This window comes from Saccoglossus kowalevskii, chromosome 19, assembly GCF_978046115.1.
Source record: "Saccoglossus kowalevskii chromosome 19, keSacKowa6.1, whole genome shotgun sequence".
In the NCBI taxonomy this organism is placed as follows: Eukaryota; Metazoa; Hemichordata; class Enteropneusta; family Harrimaniidae; genus Saccoglossus; species Saccoglossus kowalevskii.
Window position 1 is genome coordinate 2,606,307 of NC_140659.1, and position 20,766 is coordinate 2,627,072.

Genomic DNA, 20,766 nt, shown 5'->3' on the forward strand with positions numbered 1-20,766 from the left:
TCGACTTGACCGACGCTTACCTGCACATACCAATACACACAGAAAGCAGGCGCTTGTTACGATTCGTGGTGAACGGTGTAACGTATCAGTACACCGTCCTACCTTTCGGCCTGACGTCAGCCCCACTTCTGTTTACAAAAGTTCTACGCACAGTGGTGGCGTTACTGCACAAGAACGCAGCAGACGTCAACCCCTACTTAAACGACTGGCTGATAAAAAGTCAAAATCGGAACCTGATTTGTCAATCAACCGAGCGGACTGTCAGTCTACTGCTAAAGCTAGGTTTTCTGATAAATATGGAAAAATCAGAATTAATACCGACGCAGAAAATAGTCTTTCTGGGCATGGAACTGGATGCGGAGAAAGGCATGATCTGACCAGCCCAGCACAGAATCGACAATGTACAAAAAATGATACAATCATTTCTAAAACAAAAACAAGCCACACTACGCCAGGTAATGCGACTAGTGGGGATGTTAACTTCGATGAGGGGCTTAGTACTGAGAGCGGCGCTACAGTCCAGACCGATCCAACGCCTAGTGTTAGACGCACAGTTAAAAATGCGACTATCAAAGGACGGGATAAAATACGAAAAACCGGTACTGTTCACACCGGCCTTTCTGGAATCACTTCCGTGGTGGGGCAACCTCAAGAACCTCACGGCGGGGATTCCCATGGACAAGGCGAAACCGACCGTAACGTTGGTGACGGACGCATCCATGACGGGCTGGGGAGGGCACTGCATGGACGGGATTGCACACGGTCAGTGGAACGAAAAACAAAGGAAATTTCACATAAACCGACTGGAAATGCTAGCGGTGCAGTTCTCCCTGCAATCCTTCAAAAAAGCGGTAAAAAACCGGGCCGTGTTAATAAGATCCGACAATCAGACTGTAGTAGCTTACCTCAACAAGGAAGGGGGAACGAAATCACAGTCGTTAAACGACCATGCTGTAGCAGTGCTAAAGTGGTGTGCACAAAACAAAGTCGAGCTGATGTGCAAACATATACCGGGAGTCCAAAACGGTGTAGCGGACTCGCTATCCCGGGGGAAACCCTACGACGACACAGAATGGGAGCTGTCACAGACGGCAGTAAACCTAGTGTTCGACATGTGGGGGGAACCCCAGGTAGATCTGTTTGCAACACCGGAAAACAAAAAACGTCCCGTTTTTGTGACGCGTTATCCGGACAAACAGTCACTGACGTGGGACGCACTTCAGATGGAGTGGGGCGGAATGTTCAGTTACGCATTCCCACCATTTCCATTGATCCACCGAACGTTACAAAAACTGGAACAATCGGAGAACTCGCACATGATTCTAGTGGCACCGAACTGGCCGCCTCAGACTTCGTTTCCGTTACTGCTGTCTCTGCTAACGGACCGTCCGAGAAGCCTGCCACAAGAAATCACGTTGACACAACCCGGCGGTTATACACCAACCAACCCGGAGCTGTACCAACTTCACGTGTGGAAACTATCCAGCAATTTAGAATTGCGCAAGGGTTTTCAAGCCAAGTGTCGCAAACAACGACGGCCGGGCTTAGGGAGTCCTCAAATGGATTGTATCAATACCACTGGGAAAAATTTCGTAATTGGTGTCTTGCAGGGGATATACATCCACTCTATCCCTCTTTGCCCCTAGTAGCGGAGTTTTTTTCTTATTTGATCAACGAAAAAAAGTTGAAACCGGGGACAGTAGAAAACTATAAATCGGCGATCAACTCTGTACTCAAACTAAGCCTAGGCAAAAACATTTCGGATGACCCGACAATCTCCGATCTGTTCAAGGGCTTTATTACACAGGCGGGCCCCATTGAGAGGTACAAAGCACCTGCATGGAGCTTGTCAGTAGTCCTTGAAGCGCTACGACGATTCCCATACGAACCGAAGGAATTGGCGTCACTACAGGACTGGACGAAAAAGACTGTTTTTCTACTAGCACTCGCTTCAGGGAGGCGAGTTAGCGAAATACACGCTCTGTCATTTGAAGACAATTTTACGGTGTTTTATCCCGATAAAGCGATTTTAATGACATCAGTAAAATTCAGAGGAAAAAATCAGAAACTGCACGAGACGGCGACTCCGATCGTTATCCCGGCACTGAGCAATATTTCCAATGAAAAACAAGACAGAATTCTTTGTCCGGTACGTGCGCTAGCTTATTATAAAAAACGTACTTCCGGGGTCAGAAGGGGTCAAAGGTCGATGTTCGTTTGTTACCAAAAAGGTAAACAAAGCTCAGCGGCGTCGAAATTCACGTTAGCGAGATGGGTAAAAGAGACAGTTTACCACGCTTATAGTGATAAGTATTTGAGCACAGAGGCAGGCAAAGTCACTGCCAAGATGCATGACTTAAGAGGCATAGGTAATACACTGGCATTTGCTAGCGGAGCTTCTTTAGCCCAGGTGCTAGCAGCCGGGTCCTGGAAAACTAGCAACACTTTTCTCTTATTACCTGAAAGACCTAGCGGCCGAGTCACAGGGCCTACACTCGTTAGGCTACCTAGTGACAGGCCAAGTTGTAACGAAACAATAGGGCATGTAACTTCCCGCAACTGCAAGAATTATTCAGTTAGCGGGAGTTATACAGTTAGGGGGATGGAATTTTTTCAATTCCATAATCAGGTGGGGTAGTATTTATCTGCCAAGAGATATTCTCTGGTAATCTGTCCCATTTGTTTATGAAATTAAAATTTCATTAACCAAAGGGGTTAGTATGCAATACTCTGTAATAAACTTTTAAAACTAGCGCCAAAGGCGCATATTAGTTTTTATGTTTATATAAGAGATTGCATACTTACCTTCCCACCCAAAACCACCCCAGATAAATAGCTACGAATCAATATCGTGGTCAAAAAGATCTGGAAGTATGCAAATCAGATGACAGGGGAAGGACGCCCCCTACGGGAGCTATCCACTGTTATTTCGATTTTATTTAACCAGTATTATATGATAATTGGCAATTATCCCATTTGTTTATGAAATTAAAATTTCATTAACCAAAGGTAAGTATGCAATCTCTTATATAAACATAAAAACTAATATGCGCCTTCGGCGCTAGTTTTAAAAAATTAACATATTAATTAATACTGATATCTCAAGTATTGATCATCACATTTGAATAAAACTTGGTACATAAATGCTCTAGGACAATAGACAGCCTTATTAGTCCCTGTTCGGACGCAGTCCGAAAACGGGGACTTATGTTTTGCCCTGTGTGCGTCCGTCCGTGCGTCCGTGATCACCTGTATCTCGAGCATGCATGGACCGATTAAGTTCAAACTTCACTCATACATCACACATTATATGGGACATATGCACATGCATTTTTTTCATGATCCGATTAACGATAGCCGAATAGCGGCCATTTTAAGGCCGAAAATGCATCAAAATCGCACATTTTCACCATTCCGGACCCGGATCTCAGTTATGCATGGACGGATTTTGTTCAAATTTGGTACATACATTAACCCTTTTCCGGTCAGGGGGGTTTCACGCTATCAGGTTAAGTCGTTGAAAAACGGTCATGATTCAATGCACTCCAGTAGCCAGCATCTGTGCATGCTATCCTGCCAGACATTTTTGCAAAAATAGGCCATAGTTAACAGACTGTATCGACCAGTTTTCACATTTTTTGCAATCTGTTTGCATACACACTTCATTACCACCATGGACAACAATTTTTCGTATAAAAAAAAATCACTGTTTTATTTCAATACACATTTTTTACTGTCGTTAAATAACGATGTTTTGCCCTTTGTACAGTCTCAATAAACACGTGTTAAACATTGAAATAAATATTGCTTAATTGAAAACACATTACAAGCAAGTACAAGGTCACTACATGAATGCAAGTTCGAAGTAAGAAGAAAAAAAAACGCGCGAGTATGGGGATATTTGGGACATGTATGGGGGAAAACGTGTTTGACGTACTCGACTCGTTAGCGTACATTTCAAATTGCAATGTATATTCAACGACTTGAACTACATGTGTAACATATTACAACGTACTTTCCGTGACTTAACTGATGTTATATTCAAGCTCTAACGTATATTAACCGACTTGACCGTATGAGTAAGTCCACACTTACAACGTATATTTAACGAGCAAACTGAGACTGAAACGAACGAGAACGTAACTGCAACGACTTGATCGGGGTTACCTTCACACGGCAACGTATATTCACCGACATGACCACATTAACCAACTAAATATTTCAACGTATATTTAACGACTTGAAATAAAACGAACTAGCGAACGTAACTGCAGGGACTTGGCGTGTATATATACTCATGCAGAAACGTATTTCCACCGACTAGACCCGATGAACTATCCTGACATTAAAACGTATAAATACCGACTGAGCATGAAACTAAATTAACGATAACGTATTTTCACCAACTCAAACTATTGTACAGTTCGTGACGCTGTAATAAGTCCCAAATTTATTTGTTGTACGCCTTTCTTAGTCGTCCACCCCGGCGAGCTGCTCCCATGCGTCTGCCTGATGTCGAGGGCTGCTCTTCTGTACTTCGTGTTTGTGTTCCCACGGTGCGTTTTCCCCTCAGTGCCAAGTTGTGATGAAAAGCAGCAAAACATTCGCCCGCGTGAAGGTGAACTTTACAAATTGGGCATCCTTTTGATGTTTCTGATAATCTGCCACTCGCAGTTTTTCTCCCGTCCTTGCTGCACTGCTTACACGATTTTTGACGCCCGGATAGTCTGCATATTTCGTGCGAATCCATGTTTTCACTACGAATAAATGACGTGTTACTTGGAAGAGAGCCAACTTCTCTTATGGATTTTTGAATTCTACTCGAGTGTCCACCAATCAGTTGTTTACCTGTGCGGATATTGAAGAATTTGTGCGTTACTTTAGTCGTGCGATTCAATGCCTTGAAACATTCATAAGCATTGACCAATGCAACATCTATGAGGTAACAGGCCATGTAGATCCACCAACGATTGTTTTTTCTGCCCGTGTGATAGTATTTTCGCCTTTGGTTAGAACGATCCACGCCACCCATGTGATGTCTGTAACATTGTAACGATACAGGCATGTGTCTCTCGTCATCTACTGCTTCTGCCGACGTAGCCAGTGGGGGATAGACTGTATTTAAAATCAATATTTGCGCGCTGTCATCCTGGTATGCAGTAATATTGATAGTGTCGTCCGGTCTAGTTGCTGCTTTCATTTCACCAATTTTCAATTTCAGCTTCTTGCTTTTCCCTTCAGGAATTAATTGCGGCGGCATGGTTTTCCGATTTCGTCTGCTAAAACTACCGACCATGTACACTTTCTTGTCTTGTAATTCAAGGGCTGTGTTAACTGACGTAAAAAGCGAATCACAGAAAATAATATGGTTTTTTTCTGTGAAGGGCTGTAGCAACCGGTGTGTTGTCTTCTTGATTGTCCCAGTTTCTTTCTTTCTCCCCTCAATTGTAGTTTTATATTTCACCCCCAAATATGGTTCAAAGTTTGCAATGTAAGACGTTGTCGAGTCGCACACCTGCCATATTTTGAAGCCATCACGGTCGGGTTTGTGGGGCAATCTCTGCTTAAACTTGGACCGTCCCTTGAATCTAATCATACCTTCATCAATCGAAATTTCCTGTCCCATCTGGTAGTATCGCCGACAATTTTCGAGTACGGGTTTCAGCCACGGGTTGATTTTATACAACGGGTCGGCCTCTGATCGTTGACGGCGACGATCAATGTCAGGATCCCGCCGTGGGTCATTTACTGGATCAGCTAAATGAAAATAACGCATTAGCATTTGAAATCTGGCCCGAGTCTTTACTGATGCAATTCCCATGTTCTGCTGAAAGGGGTCACTCGACCAATAATCGTTGATTGCTGATTTGTGATCAACACCCATACATATCATCACACCAAAGAATGCTTGCATTTCAATGAAATTTGTATTACGCCAGCGAGCATTTAATTTTTTTGCAATGCATTTTTGATGATATTTGGCGTATTTATTAGTCTCGGTAGAAGCCAGTTCTATCAGTTCTGGTGGGATAAATTTGTAGAAATATTCCACCTCACGAGCATATGAAGGCAGTTCGAAAGTTGGTCCAGGTTCGGGTTCAAAAACTGGAATAGTAAATATATCGCAGTCTTCCTCCGTGGCCATTCTCCATTCACCAGTGCCGGAGGCAACATAATCGAATGTAGCACCAATTTCAATGTCGCTATCGAGTACAGGTGGGTAACGTTGCTATAAAAAATCGTCATTCTCAGCACGATCTTCATCGATTTCTGAATCTGTATCGTCGTCAGTTGCAACTATGAAATCATCTGGTATTTTGTGTCGTAGCTCACCCGTTTTTTCGTCCAATACAAGTTCATCATCACGCGTGTCCATTGGCGATGCGTGTGCATACACAACACGTTTTTTAATAGTTTGTTTTTCGGGGAAACTCGCAAGTGTTAATTGTTCTGTACCACATACATTTTCTTGTACCATTTCTTTGGTGACATCGACGTTTTGTTGCGTACTCGCTGGGTCGATATGTTCAGGCCCCTGCTTTTCTGCGTTGGCAGTTGTGGTGGATGTCGACGGTTCCGAATCGCAAACATTGTCTTGCAAAAATTGTATCACATCTTCGACGGCACGTTGTATTTCAGCGTGACCAACTTCCGTTTCTTCGGCATCTGCTTTGTCGGCAGCTGGCGATTCAACCACTTTACGGTTCGTCTTCGATTTATGTTTGCCTCCTGGTTTGCCCCTGCAGTCCTTCAAACGGTTTTCTTCTGTAATCGCATGTTCATTGACAGAGGAGACAGTCTCCGACTTGCGTTTGTTCTTATTCTTTTTACGCCTTTTCTTGAGTGGACTATTATCACTGGTGTCCGTGGTACGCTCGGCTGGTAACTCACCGACGTCAAATGTTTCCTTTGCTTTGGATTTCTTTCTTTTTCCACGCTTTGCTGGTGAAAAATCTGTCGTGTCAATGTCAAACTTATCACTCCCCGTGCCACTGCACGATTGACGCGTTTTCTTCAGTTTCCTTCTTGCCTTCATAAAACACTTTCTATCTGTATAGGACGGCATATTAACGTATGTGTCGGAAAGGAGGCACACAGCGAGTCTGGGCTTTATCTCACTTTCTTCGGCCATATTTATACTGAACGACCAGATGTCCACAATTTGAATATTTATTTATTGAATATTTATTGTTATGTAAATAAATATGTTATTTTTTCGAACACAGATTGGTTACAATTTGCATACACATAAAATTGCATATGCTAGCTCAGACGGTGAAATCACGTGGACTTTAATATTTCCCACCAGCTGTCCCGGTCATTTTACGTTGGTGATTGCCGACATTCCAAGCTCAGCCATTGGAATCCGTTATGCTATTCATTCTAAGTGCCGGGACTATTTGCCAAGCTGGTCAAAATACGTTACTACCGTTATAACCGTGAATCGTGTCGTTCAAATACGGTTGTAATGCTGCAGTTTGCAATGTGGTCAAGGCGGTTTTTTTTACGTTGTCGCAAACGTCGCGTTGTGACGGTAAAATAGTGAAATGAGCAGACAAGAGTATAGAATTACATTCTTTATTACTTGGTTAATTTATTTGACTTGGCGTAATCGAAAACAAATTCTCTCCCTCCATAATTTCGCAAGTGTAAAATATCAGGTTCCGTACAACTTATTATAAACGCTTGACCGTCTGAGCAACCTAAATAACGGGCCGTTTTTCAACGACTTAACCAGTTAGCTAGCTGGAGTGGGAAATTCTAGCATACCCATATTGACGGCGGTTTTTCACCGACTTGACCGGAAAAGGGTTAAACATAATAGGACCTTGATGCACGTCATTTTTTTTTTGGGATCGGGTTCGAAATGGCCGACTGGCGGCCATTTTGTTTTAAAGAGTTCAGTTCTCGATCCGTATCTGAGACATGCTTGGATTGATCGAGTTCAAACTTCACACACACAAGGTACATCATGTCACAAATATGTATGTGCATTTGTTTCATGATCTCATTAACGATAGCCAAATGGCGGCCGCTTTAATGCCGAAAATGCATTGAAATCGCACATTTTCACCATTCCGGACCCATATCTCAGTTATGCATGGATGGATTTTGTTCAAATTTGGTACATACATTAAACATAATAGGACCTTGATGCACGTCTTTTTTTGTTCCGGATCAAGTTCGAAATGGTTTACTGGCGGCCATTTTGTTAAAGAATTCAGTTCTGGATCCGTATCCAAGACATGTCTGGATTGAACAAGTTCAAACTTCACACACACATGGTAGATCATGTCACAAATAGATATGTGCATTTGTTTCATGATCTGCTTAACAATAGCGAAATGATGGCCATTTTAAGGCCGAAAATGCATCAAAATCACGTATTTTCACAATTCCAGAACCGGATCTCAGTCATGCATGGATGGATTTTGTTCAGATTTAGCACAATGTGTTGTACATATGCAGGTGCATTTCGGTCATGATCTGCTTTGAATGTATATGTCACTCAAATATGAACGGAACGGGGACGTGTCATTGACAATGACTTGTTAATTTTGGGTTAAAATCTGTTCATATTAGTTACCTAATTTGCATATTTTTTGGTTCTAATCACATTTCAATGAAACTTGGTACATTGTGCAGACCTTGTTAGTTTTACACTTAAATCTGTTCATATTAGTTACCTAATTTGCATAATTAGTTTTCTGCATTTCCATCAACATCTCAAGTTATTTTGAATTAATTTTGAATGTGTCTCCAATACTCTCAGCAGACGGGAGTTCTTTCTAAGCTTACGGAGTGAAAATCGCAGAGAAGTTGTGCGTAATCCAGACGATATGAATCGTCAGGCGTTTTGGGGCGCATACCCCCCCTCCCCCCCCCGATCCGCCACTGCTTTGAACAACTGTAATCTCTGCAATCAATCAGACTGTAGAAAAATACAATAGCAAAACTTTTACATTATTAAATACCCAATTTTGAATGTGAAAACAGGACAAACAAAGGCCATTAACCGATTTTCGCTAGTGACGTCAAAATATTGAGTGGGTTTGAACAAACGCAAAAACATGTTTAGTTGACGATGGCCTTTTTTTGATAAACTATGGGTACCAAAGGGAAATCAAAGTTTCAAAATCACTCTATTTTTGCAGCAGACGTTCGGCCCACGACGCTCACACATAACGCAATATTTCATATGAGTACCGAAAATTGAAAATTGCCTGAACTGAAACAACGAAAAGGCAGGCGCGAGTAAAATGGGGGTAACGTTAATAAAAACAGTCACCTGAAATATGAATCGCCATAGTGAAAGTAATCCAACGATTGCATAATATAACACTTTTGTGTTTTTCTCGCCTTCCTGTTGTCCATACAAATTATCGTGATACGTTCGTTTATTGCACTGCACGTTCATTCGTTTGTTTATCGCACAACACATTGACTGCTGTTAAATAACTTTATTTCCGCTTTGAATTCTTTTCGCTGAAGGGCTGATTCAGTGAAAATACAACCCAGTGAATATACTTTTTAGCTCCGCTGTCGACTTTGTCGAGCGGAGCTTATCATATGAGTGATTGTCCGTCGTCGTCGTCGTCAGTGTCAATGTTTTACTTTTTCGACTTCTTCTTGAAAACTACATGCCTGAATGTTTTGATACTTGGTGTATATGTACCTTGGGTAGACCTCTCTTAGGTTTGTTCATTTCATGATGATATCTTCAATTCTCTAATTTTGGTGAATATTTTTGTCATTTTTGGTAAAAAGTGATATTTTCGACTTCTTGTTAAAAACCGCAAGTGCAATTGCTTTGATATTACATATATAGGTACTACATGTGGACTGCTGTCAGATTTGTTCATTTTGTGATGATATCTTAAATTCTCTAATTTTGGTAAATATTTTTGTCATTTTTGGTAAAAAGTGATATTTTCGACTTCTTGTTAAAAACCAATAGTTCAATTGCTTTGATATTACATATATAGATACTACATGTAGACCTTTCTCAGATTTGTTCATTTTGTGATGATATCTTCAATTCTCTAATTTTGGTGAATATTTTTGTCATTTTTGGTAAAAAGTGATATTTTCGACTTCTTGTTAAAAACTGTAAGTCCGATTGCTTTGATACTATACATATTGTTCATTTTCTAAAGATGTCTTCAGTTCTTTAATTGAAATGTGCATTGCTAACAGCGGAGCTATCTCAGCCTATAGGCTGCTTGTTTAATTATTGTACGACGTACGCAAATGTGTTAATCTAGTTTTTTGAGGAATTGATCATAAGAAAGGGCGGATGCGAGTCTTTCTTGGTTTTGGGGCAGCATATCGTTAACGTCATACGGTTACTTTTAGAGCGGCGCCCTTCACTGTATATTAACAAGGTCAGCTTCAACTTTACATGTATAGGGTTTTTAAAACATTTTATATAGGCAAGTCCATTTCATAAAATTTGTTGAGAAATTGATTATAAGAGAGTGGATGCAAGTCTTTCCTGGTTTAGAGAGCATATCGTTAACGTGCGCCCCTTCACTGAATATTAACAAGGTCACACACGAAACGAAACAAAACAGATGATATTGCTGCACTCAACAGAAATGTTGTTTTATTTTAATATAATTGGATCAAATGTGTAATGACTTACCTTAAATATAAAATATAAAAACTAAACCTCTCAAAATCCCCAACTTCCTGCAGCATTCATGCCATGATCGCTTGTAATAAAGTTAAACATCAGGGTATTGTCGGTTCCCCCCTGTCCATGGTTACTAGAATAACCTAGAAACCGTGTCCTGTCTATATGTGTGGCACAACTTAGAAAAGTCTGGGGTTCCCGTGTTTTTTTTATTATTAATTTGTAGATTTTATGTCGAAAACATGCCGAACTTGGAAGCACCAATGGCTCGGCAACATAATATATATTCCGAAATGCCTGTGAAAATATCAGCCAATTCCCGGCGAAATCGGCAAACAAATGACCACCGTACAAAACTCCCTCAACTCTCATGTCCCAAATATGAAATGAGACAAGACATGTAATCACTTGGCAATCAGTGCCTACTTATTATAAAACCTGTTTTGAGACTTTAACCAATCGTTCGGGAGTGAAGAGACTGTTATACGGCGGTATTTTTGTCGCTTGGAATCAGTTGATATTTTCACATTCCTATTTTTTTCTTTAATCTTGATAACCATGTTTATTTTCATGTTACAACCGACTGTGGCATAACAATCACTGCAACTGACTGAGCATGTGACTGTTTCTAAGCAATGACCTACTTTGACGTAGACTGATAAAATGCTGCCTGCACTGAATGCGCATTTACAGTATAAAAACAGAATACATTTTTACACGTAATACAAGCAAATGTTATACACTTTCGTATTCAAATAAATCCATTAAAAAATTATTGTTCATGATTTGATTTATATGATCTATATTTAGAGTAAAAACAAATTTGTACGAGGAAAAAATATATATTGCGCGCAGGATTCGAACGCGGTATCAAATAAATTAGCATTATGCAAAGTCAAAGTTTTACCGCTGCGCCACGCAGTAACTTACGTCATTGGTATGTAATTAGTTGGCATCGAGGTCTGAGCGACGAAGGTAAAACAAACAAAAAAATTATTTCCCAACGAAAGTTGTTGGATTGGTCATGATTGTTAACAGCGTTTTGGGAAAACATGAAACTGTGTAGCAAACGATCGTGTTATCAGGTCAGTTATCGGCGGCAGCCGTGGCGTGATCAATTTGAGTTGACCTGTCACCGCGTTGACGAGCTGCTGCAAACCGGATCAGATTTTAACCACGTTTGTAAAATGTTTCTTCTACCGATTTTAAAATATACTGACAACTAATAATTTAGTTCCTTTAACCTGTACACTACATAGTATAGTAGAAACAAAACATAATTAAAAGTGGTCGAATCAACAGGCGTGCGTGCGTGTGATTATCTTTGTACATTTTTCTAGTTCTTTACCGTGTTTTACGCACGCACAATAAGATACAAAGTACATTGTATGGCCAATCGAATTGCTGCTGTGCAAAACACGGCTGGTAGCAAGCTTTGTTTCAACAAACCACAATCCCCCCAAAACCTACGATCCGTGGAATAAATAACGTATTCTCTAAATAATAAATAACCAACAGAAGAAATTCACCAGAAACATACAGATGTAAATTAATTCTCCTGCAGAGTTTTTTTTTTTAAATTGCTGTTGATTTATTTACAAACTGTCTTGACTTGACTAGAAACAAAGCGAAATATACACTATCTGTACGTGTTTGAATTTACAGTTACGGTCGCGTACTGTACACGCTCTTCTGGAGAACGTATACGTCACGTAATTTTTCCCAAGCACTTTAATTTTAAGGTCCACGCATTTCCCAAAAGCAGCATTACTTCACAAAGTGTAAATAGTGAAAGAAACAAACTTCCTTTAGAAAAGCAGCACGCCGACCTGCCAGCATTATGGGCGCACTCTTTGGAATTGGCGAGCCTCTTTTAATCCGGCGCACCCACGCAAATTCAAGGCTAGTTTTTCACTGCGCCTCCCTGCTCGCCGGGATCGCCCACGGTGCATCCTCGTCTCGCCGCTCGTGGTTTTTGAGGCGCATCGCACTGTATTCAGATATATTGGTTTGACGCTTCTATTAAAAATGGCCGAACAGTGACCATTTTTGTGCTAAAAATCATCAAAATCTAGCATTTCCCGGCTGTTTACAGATGGATTTTGTTCAAACCTTGTATATACGTTGGACATTATATGACCTTGATGCACATCATTTTGTTTTACGATCTGATTCAAGATGGCCGAATGGCGACCATTTTTGTGCTAAAAAATGGCGGACTTTGTTTTAATGAATGGGTTTCCAGACCCATATGTCTGACTTGTTTTGACTGATTATGTTCAGCTTTTTAATATTCATTACACATCATGTCATAGATATACGGATATATTGGTTTGACTGAACTTTTTAAAGTGGTCAAATGGTGGCTAATTTTTGTGCTAAAAAAATCCTCAAATATCAAGTATTTCTTGCATTTATGGATGGATTTTGTTCAAACTTATAACACACATTAGACATTACAGGTTCCTGATGCACGTCATTTTATTTTTCAGATTGAATTCAAAATGGCTGACTGGTGGCCATTTTGTTTTAATGATTGGGCTTCTAGAGCCATATCTCTTAAATGCTTTGACTGATTATATTCAAATTTTATATATTCGTTATACATCATGTTATATATATATATACATGTATTCAAAATGGCTGATTTTGAATGCTGTTCCAGAGCAATATCTCAATATGGACAAGTACTTGTTTGACGATCAGATACAAATATCAATCATTTTAATGTTAAAAAAAATCATATTCCTGACATGGTTATATTCCAGCTATATTACTATGAACAAAACATCTTAAAATCTTAAATTTGATAACGGTGACTGTGCCATGCATGGCTTATTTTTACATGCATTTATTTTATTCTTTACTAAAATGTATCAACTACTCGGTGGAAGTTTTGGCAGAGTTGCCCAGTGTGTATGCATGTCTGTTCCACTGTTATCATAGGATTTTAATGATACTTGGTACATAGATTGAGATTTAAACATGACAACTTGCAAAAGCTGCATATTGTCTTAATCAAGTTTATATAATGCTTATTTTTTGCACACAGTTCTTTCTAAACTTTCTCTGATTAGATCCTGTGTGTACACTCTAAAAGTTAGTGAAATATCAAACTTGAGTTTTCAATTTAAACAGACAAGGTGTTCATTTGTGTAATGAAAGTTTTCAATTCACCTGGGTTAGTTTAGTTTAGCTTAGCTTGGAGTCAGATGGCTGGTCTTGAACCTAGAATTCTGTGTTTAACCCTAAGATGAGACTGGTGTAAACAAGGTCTGGGGGTTTAAAACAATATCTGACAGTGGTTTGTTATTTAGGTTTGTCAGCATGTTACTTGTTTTAATGGTCTTTAGACTTAGTTTTATAGGCCTTGTTAGTCCCTGTTCGGACGTAATCCGAAAACGGGGACTTATATTTTGCCCTGTGTGTGTCCGTCCGTGATCACCTGTATCTCGAACATGCATGGACCGATTTAGTTCAAACTTTACTCATACATCACACATTATATGGAACATATGCACATGCATTTTTTTCATGATCCGATTAACGATAGCCAAATAGCGGCCATTTTAAGGCCGAAAATGCATCAAAATCTCACATTTTCACCATTCCAGACCCGGATCTCAGTTATGCATGGACGGATGTCGTTCAAATTAGGTACATACATTAAACATAATCGGACCTTGATGCACGTCATTTTTTTGGGGGGATCGGTTTTGAAATGGCCGACTAGCGGCCATTTTGTTTTAAAGAATTCAGTTCTGGATCCGTATCTGAGACAAGCCTGGATTTATCGAGTTCAAACTTCACACACACAAGGTACATCATGTCACAAATATGTATGTGCATTTGTTTCATGATCTCATTAACGATAGCCAAATGGCGGCCGCTTTAAGGCCGAAAATGCATTGAAATCGCACATTTTCACCATTCCGGAACGGGTCTCAGTTATGCATGGACGGATTTTGTTCAAATTTGGTACATACATTAAAAATAATAGGACCTTGATGCACGTCACTTTTTTTTGGGATCTAGTATGAAATGGCCGACTGGCGGCCATTTTGTTTTAAAGAATTCAGTTCTGGATCCGTATCCGAGACATGTCTGGATTGATCAAGTTCAAACTTCACACACACATGGTACATCATGTCACAAATAGATAAGTGTATTTGTTTCATGATCCGCTTAACAATAGCTGAATGATGGCCATTTTAAGGCCGAAAATGCATCAAAATCACGTATTTTTACAATTCCGGAACCGGATCTCAGTCATGCATGGATGGATTTTGTTCAGATTTAGTACAATCTGTTGTACATATGCAGGTGCATTTTAGATCAGACCACTGAAAGTGGTCTGAGATTTTGGTCATGATCTGCTTTGAATGTATATGTCACTCAAATATGAACGGAACGGGGACGTGTCATTGACAATGACTTGTTTCATTTTTGTGTTAAACCTTGTTGCATAAACTCTTGTATCTTGCAGCCAATAATGTTTAGGGGTGAACATCGCTTGAATGTTGAAGAGAAAAAGGCTCGTGGTCCACGTACAGATATTCGTGGTGGGAAGATTGACTCGCGCCCGATGGGTGGTCCTGGTCGTGGTCTTGGTGGACCACAGGGTGGTGGGAGGGGTGGTGGCAGGGGTGGTGGCATAGGGGGTGCTATGAACAAAGGCAGTGGAGGAGGTGGCAGTGGTGGTGGAGGAGGAGGAAACCGTTTCAACACTCGACGTTAATTAACATACAAGACAGTCTGTAATGTATATTTGGTGCTTTCAGATGGTGTGCAGTTTTGATTGGAAACATGTCACTTTTTATATATTATATACATATCTTTATTTTTGTTATATTCTCAATGTTTGATGTGAAAGCAAACTTTCTTGTGAGCAATTAGATAACAGTATTACTGTAAATGTGGTTTGGTAATTTTTGGGCAAATACACACAGAAAGCTTTTCTTAGCGTGTGACTTGGTGTCTTTGTAATTGTGATTAACATTGTAGATATGTCTAGGTTGTCTTTTCCGGACTTTATATCAAATTTAAACATTTTGTTGTTGAAAATGTAGCTTTTTTGTATACTTAAAAGTTGTGAAAAAAAATAATGAAAAAAAACTGTCCTTGTACAGAGATCCAGTGCAATTTTAGCTGCCATTTGAAGACAAATGAAAGACGAATAATATTAGCGTTTTATTTTTACTACAATGAAAGTTTGCTTTTATCAAGCATCCATTAGGGAGTGGGCGTGAAATAAAAAAAAACTTGGTACACTTTCCAATCAGAATTGCATCCGTGTTAGTTTGCAATGAACGAATTGCACTTGTAACAGGATGTGTCTGTTTCTTTTATTTACTTGGTTTTTTTTTCCTGAAAAAAAAATAAACCAAAAAGCCTCTTTAATGTATTAAGTTTCCTTCCTCTTGACTCGGTTGTAAATTTGTTGAAGCCTTATCATTTTGTATTGGCAGTTGTTTAGCAACAAACCAATCTTTGTATGTTATCAGACAAAACTTGTAGCTCTCAGGTAATTTGCCAAAAGAATATATACAATGTACTGCAATTACATTGTAGTAGTGTATTTCTTGTTGGCTGCCTTGACCTTGTTCGTAATAAGTACATTAATTTCAACTTTTTTTTTCTATGCGTAAACAACTTTATTGATGTAGTGCTGTGTGTACCCACAAAATTTAGATCGGATATCAAGGTCTAAACAGTAACAGTAATGGTGTTGATAGTAAAATATATTCCAGAACAAGGAGAAATGACAAACCCCCCCCCCCCCCAATTATGTAAAATTAGAAATTTTGTTTTTACCCAAATTATTCACCATTTTTGCCTAGTTCTGCAGAATGAAATGTCTATTGATGAATAATTTTGTTTTTAGTGTCCTAGTTTCAATGTGCCAAAGATTTTCTGTTCACACAGGTATGCCATTTAAAGTTGAAGTTTACCAGTTGATTTGCACTGTCTATAAACAATGTAATTTATTCTCATTTCGCAATGTTCTTGTAATTTAAGATGTTTTCTAATTGGCTACATTGATGATGTAGCACCTAACTGATTACCACATTGCATGTCTATCCTCAACAGACTTACCAAAAAAGCAATGGCGAGAAAAGGTCAGCAGGCATTGTGTTGAAATAAGATCTTGTTTGGTTTTCTATTTAATTATTGATTTTCCTATTTTTAAGATTTCTTTTACATTTCATTAAAAATAAATGTTAAGATATGAGAAAAATAAACAAGAGAAAATCTCAGTAAGATCTTATTTTTCTTAAGTTGGTATGGTAACTAGTTCTGGTTATGTCGGGAGATTTTTCAGTAAATGTTTAAGGAGTGACACCAACCAGGAAATGTTAAATTATTTTGTGGAACAAAACGTTTCAGTGAAAGTGATCAATGTAGAATAATGTCAAATTAACAATAGACTGAGTAAATACACGGATATGACTTGACTTTAACATGTTGATAACCCTAGTGTTCGTCAGGAACTCTACACAATTTACCTTAAGCACTATGGATCTTTTAAAAGGCCATACTCGGACTTGAACTAGGCGAGTGATTTTGTCATTTCTTTCTTTCTTTTTTTTGAATCTTGTAAAATATAGCAGTTTAGTTGACTTAATAGACCAGTTTCACTCGCCTTGTTTGCTCCCCCTAATTATTAAATGGTGTTGTCCATATCAGATCTTAATTCTGGCTACACAATTTTTTGAAAGAAAATAAAAATTCCTAGAAAATGCCTATATATTGTTGTGCTTTATTCAAAGTGGCATTTCCACTTTGTTCTGAAGAAAACCCTTGTTGGCCTTTTGCTACACTGGCAAAGTCGTATATAATTGGCAATTTAGCCCTTTTAACGCGATTGTGAAAACAAGCGTCACCGCAAAAGGAATCCTGAATGGACGCATCTGCAGACGACCCCCCGCGTTGGAGTGAAAACCGGAGCGGAATCGCTCGGGTGATTATGCTAAGTAAAAGTTGGTGACTAGTATTGACACCAAATCAGAGTAGCTGTATATGTAATTTCTTATCTATCGTTATGTTAATGTACATGACCTTGCTCTTCTGAGGTCCCAGCGATTTTGAAAGATTAGTTAAATGCATTGGATATTTAAATCTACTTGTTTTCAGTAAACATGAAAGTATTGCCTTTGCACTTAGAAAGTTAAAGTATTCATCTCTGCGATTGAATCAAATCGACCTTTAAGGTAGCAAGAAGGGAAATTGTCACTTTTTTCTTGATTATTCAAAAATTGATTAAACGGTTACTTTAGACCTTGATGCATCATCCCAGGTTTACAAAAGATCGAAATTGTGAAATAACGTTGCTTAAATTAGTGTTTTAAAGTGCTAGCAGAAAAGACTACAACTGCCGTTTCGTGGATATTTGCATAATGTTTATCTTTGGAAGGGTTTAAATGATCTTATCTGTATACTCTGTTGTTGACGATTCTGATATAACGGGTAATAAGCTTTCAGTCGCAAACAATGTGCGTTTATCTAACGTCCATTGTCAGCATTATTGTCAGTCGAGACTTCGTCGGAGCATGGAGTACAGTCCGGGCATACAGTACTCATTTCGCCCAACCTTCCGCTTGTACATCTATCGCTTAATTTCCGACCACGCGGTATTGTCCGACCGGATACCAACCGCATTTTAATTGCGTTTTTTTTCCGCTCGCTTATTGAAACACCGACCGCTCGCCCAAACACTGATCACTGGCACGCGAGTGGTCCAAATGGTGGTTTTGATAGTAAAGTGTGAACATTCTGAACGACACTTTAAATCTCATAGTTGTATGACACTTGTGTCGTGAAAGCAACTGGACCTCTTGTTACGTGTTTTGGGTGCTTGTTCTAGATGTAATATTTTATATTATTTTAATGAGACAGTTACGTGAAAAAAGCAAGGGTAAATCATTTTGACAGAGCCGAGAAACAAGGAAATGTTAATGATTAATTTCAAAAATAACGATACCAAATCCACGTCGGTCGGTCTGGTAAAATTTGACATTCAATTTTCAAAAATAAGTCACGATCATTGATTCAGAATGAGTCTATACCGTATACATACCGTAAAAGTGTTCCCACAAAAAATATTTTCGACTAAAAACGGCCACATGCCCTAAACAAATCGAATAGAGCTTGACATGTATGAATAATTTATTGGGCTTAAAAAAAACTTGTCAAATTTAGTTATAGCCATAAATATTTGGTGGCCAGTCGATGAACAATTCGAAACTCAGGATTCACACGGAAGTCCCCCAGGGCTTAAAATCATCGACCATACTCTGGTTTACTTTATTTCCCAACTTGCAGTGAAAACTGATTCGCCGTGGACTCTAATGTATCTCAGTCTAGTATTTTCTTTTTGAACCGAGGTCAAATTCCATCCGTTTGTCAAAATATACCGATGTTTTGAAGCCTGTCACAGCACAAAAACACTGTGAATCGACGCCGGAAATTGGATGGTACGACGACCCTTCAATTAGCGTCAAATATGCTTTGTTACAATATCACTGATTGGCTGAAACTCGCATGATCGAAGCACGACCTGGGTCACATATTGTTGAGAATTCTTTGAATTTGGTCTTCCTTCCATCAATTTGTTTTTTCAGCAGTTGAATTGTCGACTATTCGGCCATTGTTGCGAGCATCAAAAGGTTCTGAGACCACAAACCTAGTTTGAATATTTGGGCAAGAAAAGTGGCAATTAGGCAATTTTTCACTAGTTAGTCCCTGTAGATGCAGTCCTAAAGCGGGACCTCCATGTGTCTTTGTATCCGTATGTCAGGACCTATATCTTATCCTCGGGGGCGGACATCCGGGCATTTTCTACCGCCTGGCAACCCTTGCGATGAAAACAAATATCAAAAACTCGCAGAAAACGGTCCTTTGCGATGGTTGTTGAGAGTCCCCTGAACAGTGTAACAAGATTAGCCCTACATGTGTAACATATATGAATTTGGTTGTTTAGGATTACTTCAAAGTTGAGTTTGTGTTTTCTTGAATTTTCACCGGCTCCACCGGCGTTCCACAGCAGCGCGCACAACGCTCATAGAAATACGTGGTACAGTGATGCGCGTCTTAGCAACGTAGAACCTCCGCCCCCGAGGATACATTCCTGGACCAATAGCGTTCAAACTGCACACGTACATCACATCATACATAATATACATATGCATATCAATTTGTTTCGCGATCTGATTCAAGATTGTTAAACTTGGCACATCACGTGTCCTTGATGCATGTCATTTTGTTTTTTTCAGATTAGATTCAAAATGGCTGACTGGTTTGTATTGTAGCTTAGCTGAGCTTAGCGGGTCATCACCAGCTAGTTTCACTTTTTTAAGAATGCAGGCAAATTAGTATTAGTCTTTAATCTTTTTTCATAGTTTTTTTGTTCCAGATCTCAATAGTGTCCATTTTACCTGTTTGTGTATAAAATATAAATATACAAGCAACTTGACAGCTGAAATAGCTCAACTGTCCTGCAAGAACAGTGTGGTAGCCAAGTCAAGTAATGTTTATTTTGTTTTTTTCGATAAAATAAGATATGGGAGTGTATAATAAAACCAACATAGCATGTTAAACATTTTGTCGTAACCCAGCTTCATCATTTACACTTTCATGATATTTTATTTTATTGAAAAAAGGCCAAAAAATAAACAGACTGTATGCAAGTCTATATCTGTTGCTGTTCTCGGGGATTAGGAAGATAGAGATTAGCATTAGTTTATAGAGGATGAAGGCATTTAAATTACCCATGAGCACTTGGTGCAATATCTGGATGTGATGCCTGATATAAAATGACTAATGTTACACCAACCAATGTTTGGTTACTTGTTCCCAACAGTTGAACAAAAATGTCCAACACTTCATAAACGGGTATAGGATTATGCCAAAATACAAGGACTCTTGTGCTAATTAAAAATGGCCTAGTACCTCAACCAATAGCAATGCTCTACTGCAGGACTTTATTAGTCCTTTTCAGATGCAGTTTGAAAATGCACCATTTCTAACTTGGACATACTTGTGCTGATCACTTTCAAACTTGGACATACTTGTGCTGATCACTTTCTAACTTGGACATACTTGTGCTGATCACTTTCTAACTTGGACATACT

At 39.2% G+C, this 20,766-nt stretch overlaps 1 protein-coding gene across 1 annotated transcript in view; it reads left to right on the top strand.

The window, feature by feature from the left end:
• Positions 1-17,382, top strand: part of LOC100374145 (ras GTPase-activating protein-binding protein 2-like) — a 59,097-nt gene extending 41,715 nt beyond the window's left edge. The window contains exon 10 of the mRNA XM_085493897.1: positions 15,123-17,382. Within this exon, the coding sequence (XP_085350023.1) occupies positions 15,123-15,374 (252 nt within the window). The 3' untranslated portion in view covers positions 15,375-17,382. The remainder of the gene's footprint in view (positions 1-15,122) is intronic.
• Positions 17,383-20,766: the final 3,384 nt, after the last annotated feature.